At 42.3% G+C, this 12,717-nt stretch overlaps 1 protein-coding gene across 1 annotated transcript in view; it reads left to right on the forward strand.

Moving 5' to 3' along the window:
• LOC111972349 (ral guanine nucleotide dissociation stimulator-like 1) overlaps nt 1–12,717 on the forward strand; it is a 31,968-nt gene that overhangs the window by 9,416 nt on the left and 9,835 nt on the right. The window contains exons 5-14 of the mRNA XM_023999370.2: nt 164–357; nt 1,813–1,946; nt 2,081–2,400; nt 4,574–4,658; nt 4,768–4,857; nt 5,005–5,091; nt 9,534–9,566; nt 9,685–9,806; nt 12,065–12,154; nt 12,405–12,588. Of these exons, the coding sequence (XP_023855138.1) occupies nt 164–357; nt 1,813–1,946; nt 2,081–2,400; nt 4,574–4,658; nt 4,768–4,857; nt 5,005–5,091; nt 9,534–9,566; nt 9,685–9,806; nt 12,065–12,154; nt 12,405–12,588 (1,339 nt within the window). The remainder of the gene's footprint in view (nt 1–163; nt 358–1,812; nt 1,947–2,080; nt 2,401–4,573; nt 4,659–4,767; nt 4,858–5,004; nt 5,092–9,533; nt 9,567–9,684; nt 9,807–12,064; nt 12,155–12,404; nt 12,589–12,717) is intronic.

Here is a 12,717-nt window from a genome sequence, read left to right on the forward strand (position 1 = left end):
ACGTCTCCTGCTTGCTTTTTACTTAGTCTGTCTGTCTTTCCATATTGATTCAAGCGCAGTTGTTACTTTGTAGCTCCCCAGTCTGCCATGCTCTCTGTCAGCAGCAGCAGCTTGCTCCCAGCAACCCTCCCTGACACTCTGCGCCCTCCACCATCCCCCTCAGTGCCCTGGCCTCCATCCTGCGAGTCTGGCTGGACCAGTGTCCAGAGGACTTCCAGGAGCCTCCATCCTACCCCTGCCTCCACAGGGTGATGGCCTACCTACAGAGGGCCCTGCCTGGATCGGAGCCCATGCGTAAAGCCCAGAGTCTACTGGAGCAGCTGAAGGCTGAGGCCAGTCTGGATGTAGACTCAGAGGGTGGGTGAACAGTAAGATATCTAGTTAATTAGTACTCTATCCTCCAGAGGTGTGGACTCGAGTCACATGACTTGGACTTGAGTCAGGCTCGAGTCACAAATATGATGACTTGCAACTCGACTTTGACTTTAACACCAATGACTCGTGACTTAACTTGGACTTGAGCCTTTTGTTTCGACCTGACTTGATACCCTCCCCAAGCCCAAATATTAAAATAATGCTATTAAAAAAGTGTGCAGCGCATCAACTCTTAATTTAACGGATTACAGTTTGAATCGGACAGCAGCCAATCAAATTGTGCCAGCTGAGAAAAAGTTGCGTGTGGCAGTGCAGAGGAACGTTGGCGAGTGAATTCAGATGGAGCCCTTGGAAAGATGATACCCAAAGTTATTATTTTTGGATATAAAGACTACGCCGTATCAACAAAAAATGGATTGCAACTTGCAAAACATGCGAGAAGAAAATGGCAGACGGACGCGCAACAACTTCCAACTTTGTTCGACATTTGAAGCTGCGCAAAGAACGGTAAGTCATGACTAATATAGCCGACAGCTATATCATTCATAACTTTGCCAGTTTGCATGTTGGCTAACGTAACGTTAAATCAATGAGCATCCACACAGTCAGTCAGTGCGGGAACRTGATCATTGCACCCAAGATTGAGCTACAACTGGCTAGGCAGTTGGTAGCCTAAATCCTGCCTGATGTTACTGCTGGTCCTAAAGCCATTGACATATGTTAGCCTACTGTAACCACACACACAGTTTGTGTGTGTGTGTTAAGGTTGGGTGATTGTGAACAAGCCTACACCTGCATTGCTTGCTGTTTGGGGTTTTAGGCTGGGTTTCTATACAGCACTTTGAGATATCAGCTGATGTACGAAGGGCTTTATAAATACATTTGATTTGATTTGATATATCGCCCGAATGCGCCCCATAGCGATCCTCGATAGTCGATCACTATTGGGGGGGAGGGGGGTCTTTCTTATGGCTACTCTTGTATTTCAATGGAAATATAACGTTTATTTGGAAAGTAATAAATAATATATTTTTAAAAGCATTAATGATTTGCATAAATGTAATATACTAACTATTACTCTTGTTAAAAATATGAAATGGTATTACATTTGGTGAAGAGCACATTATGACTTGTTTAGGACTCGAAACTCAAAGTTTAGGACTTGAGACTTGACTTGATACTTGTTGGTCTTGACTTGAGACTTGACTCGGACTTGCCTGTCTTGACTTGGGACTTGACTTGGGACTTGAGTGCTAAGACTTGACTTACTTGTGACTTGTAAACCAATGAATTGGTCCCACCTCTGCTATCCTCTCTCAATTCTTTAGTCTTTTTATCTTTGTGTATCTCTCCCTTTCCTTCCTTTCTCTCTCTAAATACCTTTATCTCTGTTTGGCCTTCCATCATTAATCTGATCATTACTCCTACTCCTGATAGGTTTTTCTGGTGGTCTCCACGGCAACAGCTCCTTCTGCTTGGCTGAGGATGAGGGAGTAGAGATTGAGGTCCAGGAAGGCTTCCTGTCATTTGATGCAGACTTGGTGGCTGACCAGCTGACCTATATGGATGCGGTAAGAGAAAGGCTGAGGGAGAGAGTCTGTGTGGGAGTATGGGTTGCCAGGTTGGATTTTTTTTTTTTACAATGCAGGATAAATATAAGTTATGTGTTTTAATACTAATCGTTTCATTGTTTGTCTGTTTCCAGTTGTTGTTCAAGAAGGTGATTCCTCACCACTGCCTTGGCTCCATTTGGTCCCAGAGGGATAAGAAACAGAACAAGCACAGTGCTCCCACCATCCGTGCCACCATCACCCAGTTCAACGCTGTGGCAGCATGTGTGGTCAGAACCATACTGCACCGACAACAGATCCGCCCACACCTCAGGGCACGGGTCATCAAGCGCTGGATAGACATCGCTCAGGAGTGTCGCATGCTTAAGAACTTCTCGTCGCTGCGTGCCATTGTGTCTGCTCTGCAGTCCAACCCACTCTACAGACTGAAGAGGGCCTGGTCCTGGGTGCCCAAGTGAGTCTTTCTTTCACAACCTGGGTGCATAATGATTAGTCATTATGTTGCGGTGACCGTATTACTGGCAGTCATGAGTCATGACCGTATTAAAATTCCATGTGACCGTTGAGTGACTAATTTACAGCAAAGAATAGTTACAGGGGATTAATGAACCAATTCAAAGCTGGGGATGATTAGGTGGCCTTGATGGTCAGATTGGGAATTTAGCTAGGACACTGGGGTTAACACCCCTACTTTTACAATAAGTGTCATGGAATCTTTAGTGACCACCGAGTCAGGCCACCCATTTAACATCCCACCTGGAAACGCACACCCTACACAGGGTAATGTCCCCGTTCACTGCCCTGGGATATTATATAGAAGGAAAATGTGACTATATATAGGAGGAAAAAGTGACTGACCAGAACCAACCCTGCTTAGCTTCAGAGGCAGTGGGATTCAGGGTGGTGTGCTGCTGGCATATAGGCATAGGCGATGCTGTTGGTTCATTGCCTAGTAATTGTGCATATTTTATACATTCATAATGAATAGGCTGACACATTACCTTTAGCTACAGAATATCTCACCATCGGGAGTTTCCATCTCCTCTTTCCTTCCTTCCTTTCTCCAGTGCAAAGAGATAGGGACTGTCAACAGTTTAATGAAATGTGTTTCGTTGTGAAAACATTTTACTGTTGATGTTTCGAAACAGATTTCACTAGGTTTCCCAAATGAAGCACTGGGTAAATGCAGGAACAGGGTTGGAGAGTTTGGGCAGAATATCACCTGTCGCGCAGCAAGAGGCTGCATGCTCCTCAAACAGTGGTTGATGCCTGGAGTGAAATAACCGGAGTAGCCTGAAAAACAAACCAGCGGGAAAACGGCCTCCATTCATTATTTCAGTGCATATGGATGACATGTCTTTTTGTTCCTGTTCCTGTCCCTGTTCCTGCCCATTTGATGATAGGCCATTCTAAATCAAAACTAATTTAGCATATTAGTAAAGACAAGATTAAAGTTAGAATAGAGAAAATATGATCACTTGATAAGAGTGATTGCTGTTTATTATCTATGCATAGTCACTTTACAAATGACCTTGACTAACCTGTACCCCCGCACATTGAATCGGTACCGGTACCTCCTGTATATAGCCCCGTTTTTGTTATGCCATTTTCTTGTTCCTTTTTTAAATAGATTTTTTTACTTTGTTTAGTAAATATTTTCTTAACTCTATTTCTTGAACTGCATTGTTAAGGGCTTGTGAGTAAACATTTCACAGTAAGGTGTTGTTGTATTCTGTTGTATTTGGCGCATGTGACAAATAAAATTTGATTTGAAAACCGCATGTCCAGCCTGAGACAAACAGAGCTCAAGCTTTTTTTGCTTATTCTCAAATCATCAATAGCCTATAGTCACCTCATGCAGCCCATGTAAGTTTAGATTTTTAAGACATTCTAAGGTTTGTATCATTAGCAACTAAAGTTGCCAAATATCTCTAAATGTAGCATATATGACCTGTTTCAAATGATCACGTTTATGCTCAACATAGCCACTTCATATGCACACTCACGCCGGAGTGGGAAAAATATCCTTTCTATTTTTATTCAGCTACGTTCAATTATTTTCTTCTTACTACAAAATCATATAATAGCCTATAAAATAATGTCACGGGACTTATAAGCATATCGTGTCAGCTAAATGAACAAGCCTATGGCATGGTGCATAGCCAGATTACATACAGTAGGCCAACTCATATTCTGTTCCTCTGAAAAAAATCAAATTTATTTATATAGCCCTTCTTACATCAGCTGATATATCAAAGTGCTGTACAGAAACCTAGCTTAAATCCCCAAACAGCAAGCAATGCAGGTGTAGAAGCACGGTGGCTAGGAAAAACTCCCTAGAAAAAATCAACTATTTATATCATAATGTTTCTTTAGACTTGCGTAAAAAAAATGATTTATTGTGATGGTGTATATAACATTTATGTATTCTACTTTTTTAAACGTAGATGTTTCAAAGGTGTGCATTAGCGGCTTGTATGCATGGAGGCCTGGAGACCGGAGCTCTTTTGTATGACAATAACCAGCTGACCAAAATGTCATGACTGCCACAGCCCTAGTCACAACTCGTGATAGAATTCCTATGCATTTCCAATTTGTTCTAACCTTTCTCTATGTAATTCTCCCAGAGACAGCATGTCTACGTTTGAAGAGCTATCAGACATCTTCTCAGATCACAACAACTACCTGACCAGCCGAGAGCTGCTGATGAGGGTGAGACTCTGCTCTGTTAATACCATCATATGAGAGGGTTTGGTTTTTGGTGTAGTGATTGTGTGAATGTCGAATCACTACTACAATCAATCTACTTTTTCCCATACAGGAGGGCACCTCTAAATTTGCCAATCTGGAAGGCTGTGCTAAGGAGCACCAGAAACGCACTCACAAACGACTCCAGCTGCAGAAGGAAATGGTGAGAGATGGAGCAAGCTACAAGCCACTGCCAGTTTGAGGGCCAGTTTGTTTCCGTTTCAGGAGGGGAGTCAAAGTGAGATAAGCTTGGCTGTGCCTGCTGATGTATCGGTATGATTTTGAACCATTGCTCTGTCTCTCCTCCCAGGGTGCCATGCAGGGGACGATACCTTACCTGGGCACCTTCCTGACAGACCTGACCATGTTAGATACTGCCCGGTCAGACCTAGTAGAGGTGAGCCTTACTATCATCCTACTCACTCATTCTGTTTGGTTGTAGACTTCTCCTGTGTGTGTTGTAGGGATTGGCATGAGTACTCAAATGGACGTCAAAACCCGATCTTTAAGCAGAGATCTTTTTCTTTCTTCAAATACTGTAAAACTATTTGGTGGAATGTGCTTTGTGGCTTGTACCAGAAAAACAAATGTTATTTTGTCTTAAAGACAACGTTCATTTGCTTTGTGTCCATTTGTACATGTGCATTTGCGGGGCACAACAAAAAAGAAACCAAGGCAAGCAGCACACAGTTCTTCTCCCTAAATTCCCATTCACCTCAGTGTCTCACTCCCTCAATTGCATTCAGACCGCTCCCTATACACACACATGCTGAGTTTCCACACAATCTCCTGTTAGGCCAACAGAAATAAATGCCTGTAATAACAGTAGGACGGTGGGGGGGGGGGAAAAGGCCTCTAACTGATGGGATACACAAGCTACATTCCTTGCCAAATGATGACAGTTTTATCACAAATTCAAAATGGACAACAATGAGCTGCTGTTTTGGAATAATTGTGTCACGTCTGTTTTCCACAACTTTGAGAACTGCTAATGCCATTTTAGAATTGGTTAGCCTAGGCTATAACCTCCCTAAACATAGATAGGTTCCACACTGAAAATAGGCAAAAACATTAGTTTGATAAAGACAGAGCGTATTTTCATCAGAATCATTAAAACTAGGCCGACTCACCAAATGGATGTTGTGGCTGACTATTTTTATTCGACCTTTTAACTAGGCAAGTCAGTTAAGAACAAATTCTTATTCACAATGACGGCCTAGTAACAGTGGGTTAACTGCCTTGTTCAGGGGCAGAACGACCGATTTTATACCTTGTCAGCTCGGGGATTCGATCTAGAAACCTTTCGGTTACTGGCCCAACGCTCTAACCACTAGGCTACCTGCTTCCCCTATATAGAAGAAAATTAGACCGATTTTGGTTTGTAACCCTGACATTTTTTTTCTTTCAATGCCCCAAACTAAGCCCCGTTTCAAATGATCCCTCTTTGAGAATAACTGTTTCAGATCACCTCGCACTGGCAACTTTTTTCATTTGTAAAAATATTTTGTTCTATTTTATTCTGTTATTGTCTTGACTGTGATAAGGGCTTGGGAAATAAGAGTCTTGTCTGCTACATTAACAAAACACGTCTGTCATTGCACAGCCGTAGGCTTCTTCAAGTTAGCACCACTGCTGAGGTTAGTGCCTTTTTTGAAGACTGTGTTCCACAATATAATATAACCAGTTGATATTAGGCTTTACATAAATTCGTCGTAAATGGCAATATCTTTTTATTCTGAATATACAGTGCATTCGGAAAGTATTCAGACCCCTTGACTTTTTCCACATTTTGTTACGTTACAGCCTTATTATTCTAAAATAGATTATATTTTTCCCCCTCATTAATCTACACACAGTACCCCATAATGACAAAGCGAAAACAGGTTTTTAGAAATGTTTACAAATTTATTAAAACTAAAAAATGGATACCGTATTCAGAACCTTTGCTATGAGACTCGAAATTGAGCTCCGGTGCATCCTATTTCCATTGATCATCCTTGAGATGTTTACAACTTCATTGTAGTCCATCTGTGGTAAATTCAATTGATTGGACATGCTTTGGAAAGGCACACATCTGTCTATATAAGGTCCCACAGTTATCAGAGCAAAAACTAAGCCATGAGGTCGAAATAATTGTCTGTAGAGCTCCGAGACAGGATTGTGTCGATGCACAGATCTGGGGAAGGGTAGCAAAACATGTCTGCAGCATTGAAGGTCCCCAAGAACACATTAGCCTCCATCATTCTTAAATGGAAGAAGTTTGGAACCACCAAGACTCTTCCTAGAGCTGGCCATCTGGTCAAACTGACCAGTTGGGGGAGAAGGGTCTTGGTCAGGGAGAACCCGATGGTCACTCTAACAGAGATCCAAAGTTACTCTGTGGAGAAGGGAGAACCTTCCAGAAGGACAAACATCTCTGCAGCACTCCAATAATCAGGCCTTTAAGGAAGAGTGGCCAGACGGAAGCCACTCCTCAGTAAAAGGCACATGGCAGCCACTTGGAGTTTGCCAAAAGGCACCTAAAGGACTCTCAGACCATGAGGAACAAGATTCTCTGGTCTGATGAAACCAAGATTGAACTCTTTGGCCTGAATACCAAGCGCCATGTCTGGAGGAAACCTGGCACCATCCCTACGGTGAAGCATGGTGGTAGCAGCATCATGCTGTGGGGATGTTTTTCAGCGGCAGGGACTGGGAGACTAGTCAGGATCGAGGGAAAGATAAATGGAGCAAAGTACAGAGATCCTTGATGAAAACCTGCTCCAGAGCGCTGAGGACCTCAGACTGGGGCAAAGGTTCACCTTCCAACAGGACAACGACCCTAAGATCACAGCCAACACAACGCAAGAGTAGCTTCGGGACAAGTCTCTGAATGTCCTTGAGGTTGCCCAGCCAGAGCCCGGAACCTGATCGAACATCTCTGGAGAGACCTGAAAATAGCTGTGCAGCGACGCTCCCCGTCCAACCTGAGAGGATCTGCAGAGAAGAATGGGAGAAACTCCCCAAATACAGGTGTGCCGAGCTTTTAGCGTCATACCCAAGAAGACTAGAGGCTGTAATCGCTGCCAAAGGTGCTTCAACAAAGTCTGAATTCTTATGTAAATGTAAGATTTCAGTTATCTGAATTTTTTTCCAAACATTTCTAAATACCTGTTTTTGCTTTCACATTATGGGGTATATGTGTGTGTGTAGATTTATGAGGGAAAAACAGACAATAGATTTTAGAATTGATTAACAAAATGTGTAAAAAATGAAGGGGTCTGAATACTTTCCGAATGCACTGTATATGAGGCAATTTGGATTAGTTATCTCTAATGGTTATGATAAATTAGGCATTGTTGTGCACTGTTCGCATATGCATAAATGTGCACATTTTTCCAGTGCGGATCTTGCCCTTGTTTTCTAAAAATAGATTTTAAAAAAATAAATAGAAACTCAGTACTCGAACGGTCAAAATATGTCAAATGCCCTTCCCTGGTGTGTTGGTACTGCTGTTTGCAACTAGAGCATGAGTTTCCATTAGCATTTTAGTATTTGTTTGGCAGTTTTTAGAGTAGTCCACCACCACTGTTTGTTTAGCCTGCGCACTGTGGTACACTACATGGCTCGTAGAACATCTCATTCCAAAATCATGGGTATTAATATGGAGTTGTTCCCCCCTTTGCTTCTATAACAGCCTCTACTCTTCTGGGAAGGCTTTCCACTAGATGTTGGAACATTGCTACTGGGACTTGCTTCCATTCAACCACGAGCATTAGTGAGGTCGGGCACTGATGTTGGGCGATTAGTCCTGGCTCGCAGTCAGCGTTCCAATTCAGCTCAAAGGTGTTAGATGGGGTTGAGGTCAGGGCTCTGTGCAGGCCAGTCAAGTTCTTCCACACCGATCACGACAAACAATTTATTTATGGACCTCACTTTGTGCACGGGGGCATTGTCATGCTGAAACAGGAAAGGGCTTTCACCAAACTGTTGCCACCAACTTGGAAGCACAGAATCGTCTAGAATGTCATTGTATGCTGTAGCGTTAAGATTTTCCTTCACTGGAACTAAGGGGCCTAGCCCGAACCATGAAAAACAGCCTCAGACCAATATTCTTCCTCCACCAAAGTTTACAGTTGGCACTATACATTGAGGCAGGTAGCGTTCTCCTGGCATCGGCCAAACCCAGATTCGTCCGTCGGACTGCCAGATGCTGAAGTGTGATTCATCACTCCAGAGAACATGTTTCCGCTGCTCCAGAGTCCAATGGCGGCGAGCTTTACACGACTCCAGCAGACGCTTGGCATTGCACATGGTTATCTTCGGCTTATGATGCGGCTGCTTGGCCATGGAAACCCATTTCATGAAGCAACCGACGAACAGTTCTTGTGCTGACTTTGCTTCCAGAGGCAGTTTGGAACTCGTTATTGAGTGTTGCAACCGAGAACAGACGATATTTACATGCTATGCGCTTCAGCACTCGGCAGTCATGTTCTGTGAGCTTGTGTGGCCTACCACATTGCGGCTGAGCCGTTGTTTCTCCTAGATGTTTTCACTTCACAATAACAGCACCTACAGTTGACCAGGGCAGCTCTAGCAGGGCAGAAATTTTACAAACTGACTTGTTGTAAAGGTGGCATCCTATGACCGTTGAAAGTCACTGAGCTCTTCAGTACGGGCCATTCTACTGTCAATGTTTGTCTATGGAGATTGCATGGTTGTGTCCTCGATTTTATATACACTTGTCAGCAACGGGTGTGGCTGAAATAGCCGAATCCACAAATTTGAATGGGTGTCCACATACTTTTGTGGTGTATCTGCGTTCTGTCTGTCACACTGTTGCGTTTGTGATGTCTGCAGGGGGGGCTAATCAACTTTGAGAAGAGGCGAAGGGTGAGTCTCATTTTTAACCTGTTCTAAACCACTAATTAGGTAAAGGGGACAAGTCATTGTTAGTAGTCAGCTTTATTGATATGACTGACCTTGATCTCACTCTGACTCTCTTATTCAGGAGTTTGAGGTGATAGCTCAGATCAAGCTGCTGCAGTCTGCGTGTAACAGCTACTGTCTTAGTGCTGATGATGCCTTCCTGCGCTGGTTCAAGAACCAGCCCCAACACAGCGAGGAGGAGAGGTACAAACAACAACATCATCATTTACGCTATATGTACACAGTGCCTTCAGAAAGTGTTAATAACCCTTGACTTTTTCCACATTTTGTTGAATTTAAAATTGATTAAATTGCACATTTTATGTGGCCTACCCCGTAATGTCAATGTAGAATTATGTTTTTAGAAATGTTTACAAATTAATTAAAAATTAAAACTTTTAGTGTTTTGAGTCAATAAGTATTCAACCCCTTTGTTATGGATAGCCTAAATAAGTTCAGCAGTAAAGATTTGCTTAACAAGTCACATAATAAGTTGCATGGACTCACTCTGTGTTCAATAATAGTGTTTAACATGATTTTTGAATGACTACCTCATCTCTGTACCCCCAAAAATACAATTATCTGTAAGGTCCCTCAGTCAAACTATGAATTTCAAACACAGATACAACCGCAAAGACCAGGGAGGTTTTCCAATGCCTCGCAAAGAAGGGCACCTATTGGTAGATGGGTAAATCTTTTTCAAATAAGCAGACATTGAATATCCCTTTGAGCATGGTGACGTTATCAATTACTCTTTGGATGGTGTATCAATACACCCAGTCACTACAACGCTACAGGCATCCTTCCTAACTCAGTTGCCTGAGAGGAAGGAAATCACTCAGGGATTTCACAATGAGGCCAATTGTGACTTTAAAACATTTACAGAGTTTAATGGCTGTGATAGGATGGATCAACAACATTGTAGTTAGTCCACAATACTAAAATAATTGACAGAGTGAAAAGGAAGCCTGTACATAATACAAATATTTCAAAACGTGCATCCTGTTTTCAACAAGGCACTAAAATAATACTGCAAAAAAAATCGGCGACGCAAATAACACTTTCTTTTCAGGACAAAAAGTTATGTTTGAGGCAAATCCAATAACAATAACCTGAAACAAAAGGCCAAATCTACCCTGGATGTTTCTGAGTGGCCTAGTTAGTTTTTTGACTTAAATCTACCTGAAAATCCTTGACAATGGTTGTCTAGCGATGATCGACAACCAATTTGACAGAGCTTGAAGAATTTCGAAACTAATAATAGTCAAATATTGCACAATCCAGGTGTGGAAAGCTCTTAGAGACTTACCCAGAAAGCCTCACAGCTGTAATCACAGCCAAAGGTGCTTCTACAAATAATTGACACAGGGGTGTGAATACTTACGTGAATTAGATATTTCTGCATTTAATTTTAAATAAATTTGCTAAAATAAAAAACAAACATGTTTTGGGGTATTTTAAATTTTAAATTCAGGCTGTAACACAGCAGTGTGGAATTAGTCAAGTGGTATGAATATGTCCTGAAGGCAGTGTGTGTGTGTGTGCATGCGCGTGCGTGTGTGTGTGTTTCACAATTCCTGACATTTAATCCTAGTAAAAATTCCCTGTCTTAGGCCAGTTAGGATCACCACTTTATTTTAAGAATGTGAAATGTCAGAATAATAGTAGAGAGAATTATTTATTTCAGCTTGTATCTCTTTCATCACATTCCCAGTGGGTCAGAAGTTTACATGCACTCAATTAGTATTTGGTAACATTTTTTAATTTGGGTCAAACGTTTCGGGTAGCCTTCCACAAGCTTTCCACAATACGTTGGGTGAATTTTCGCCCATTCCTCCTGACAGAGCTGGTGTAACTGAGTCAGGTTTGTAGGCCTCGTTGCTCGCACACGCTTTTTCAGTTCTACCCACAATTTTTCTATGGGATTGAGATCAGGGCTTTGTGATGGCCACTCCAACACCTTGACTTTGTTGTCCTTAAGCCATTTTGACACAACTTTGGAAGCATGCTTGGGGTCATTGTCCATTTGGAAGACCCATTTGCGACCAAGCTTTAACTTCCTGACTGATGTCTGACTGATGTTACTTCAGTATATCCACATAATTTTCCAGCCTCATGAAGCCATCTATTTTGTGAAGTGCACCAGTCTCAACGTTAACAGTGAAGAGGTGACTCCGAGATGCTGGCCTTCTAGGCAGAGTCTCAAAGAAAAAGGCATATCTCAGACTGGCTGCTAAAAAGAAAAGATTAAGATGGACAAAAGAACATAGACACTGGACAGAGGAACTTTGCCTAGAAGGCCACCATCCCGGAGTCGCCTCTTCACTGTTGACGTTGAGACTGGTGTTTTGCTCTCTCTCTATGCTTTGCTCTCTTTCATTCTGATTGTTTGATTCATTATGCTGAGGCTAAATAGGCTGGTAGCAGTGATGTCATAATTATTCTCTGTTCATCTCCTGCAGCCATGCTATGTCTTGTGACATTGAAGGAGTGGGAGACAGCAGTCCAACCTTACCCAAACTTCGCAAGAGCATGGTTAAGAGACTCAGTCTGTAAGTACACACTGGAGGAATTAAAAAATGAAGGAAACTGTACTTTACATTTAGATTTACAAGAAATCTACCCTGAAATATAGACATTGTATTGTTGTAGAATTCCTAGGACTATCAGATTTGGAACCTTAGCCTTTGACATAATATTTGTTATGTTTTAACAGGAAACAGTTATATCAGTGTGATGTTAGATCTATCTGACCCATTTGCTCTTTTTTTTTTAACCTGACCATTTTCCCTCTGTCACCAGACTGTTCCAAGGAGCAGACTCAGCAGGCTGTTCCCCAGTGAGGGAAACACCTCGGTCGCCCCCTACTGGCAGCTCAGGGGAGAGCATGGACTCAGTCAGTGTGTCGTCCAGTGACTCCAGCCCTTCAGACAGCGAGGGCCTAGGCATGACACCTAAACACACTTCAGATGCACAGCAGAACAAGGTAAAGCACTAACACCCACTCCCCTATTGTCATATTACTTCAAGTATATTTTACGAGCTAAGTTGGTGAGGGATTTACACACTCCATATTTTTCATTTACTTTGTTCTGTATTGTCACATTTTGTTTTC

The sequence above is a fragment of the Salvelinus sp. IW2-2015 genome, linkage group LG13 (genome assembly GCF_002910315.2).
Source record: "Salvelinus sp. IW2-2015 linkage group LG13, ASM291031v2, whole genome shotgun sequence".
NCBI classification, from domain to species: Eukaryota; Metazoa; Chordata; class Actinopteri; order Salmoniformes; family Salmonidae; genus Salvelinus; species Salvelinus sp. IW2-2015.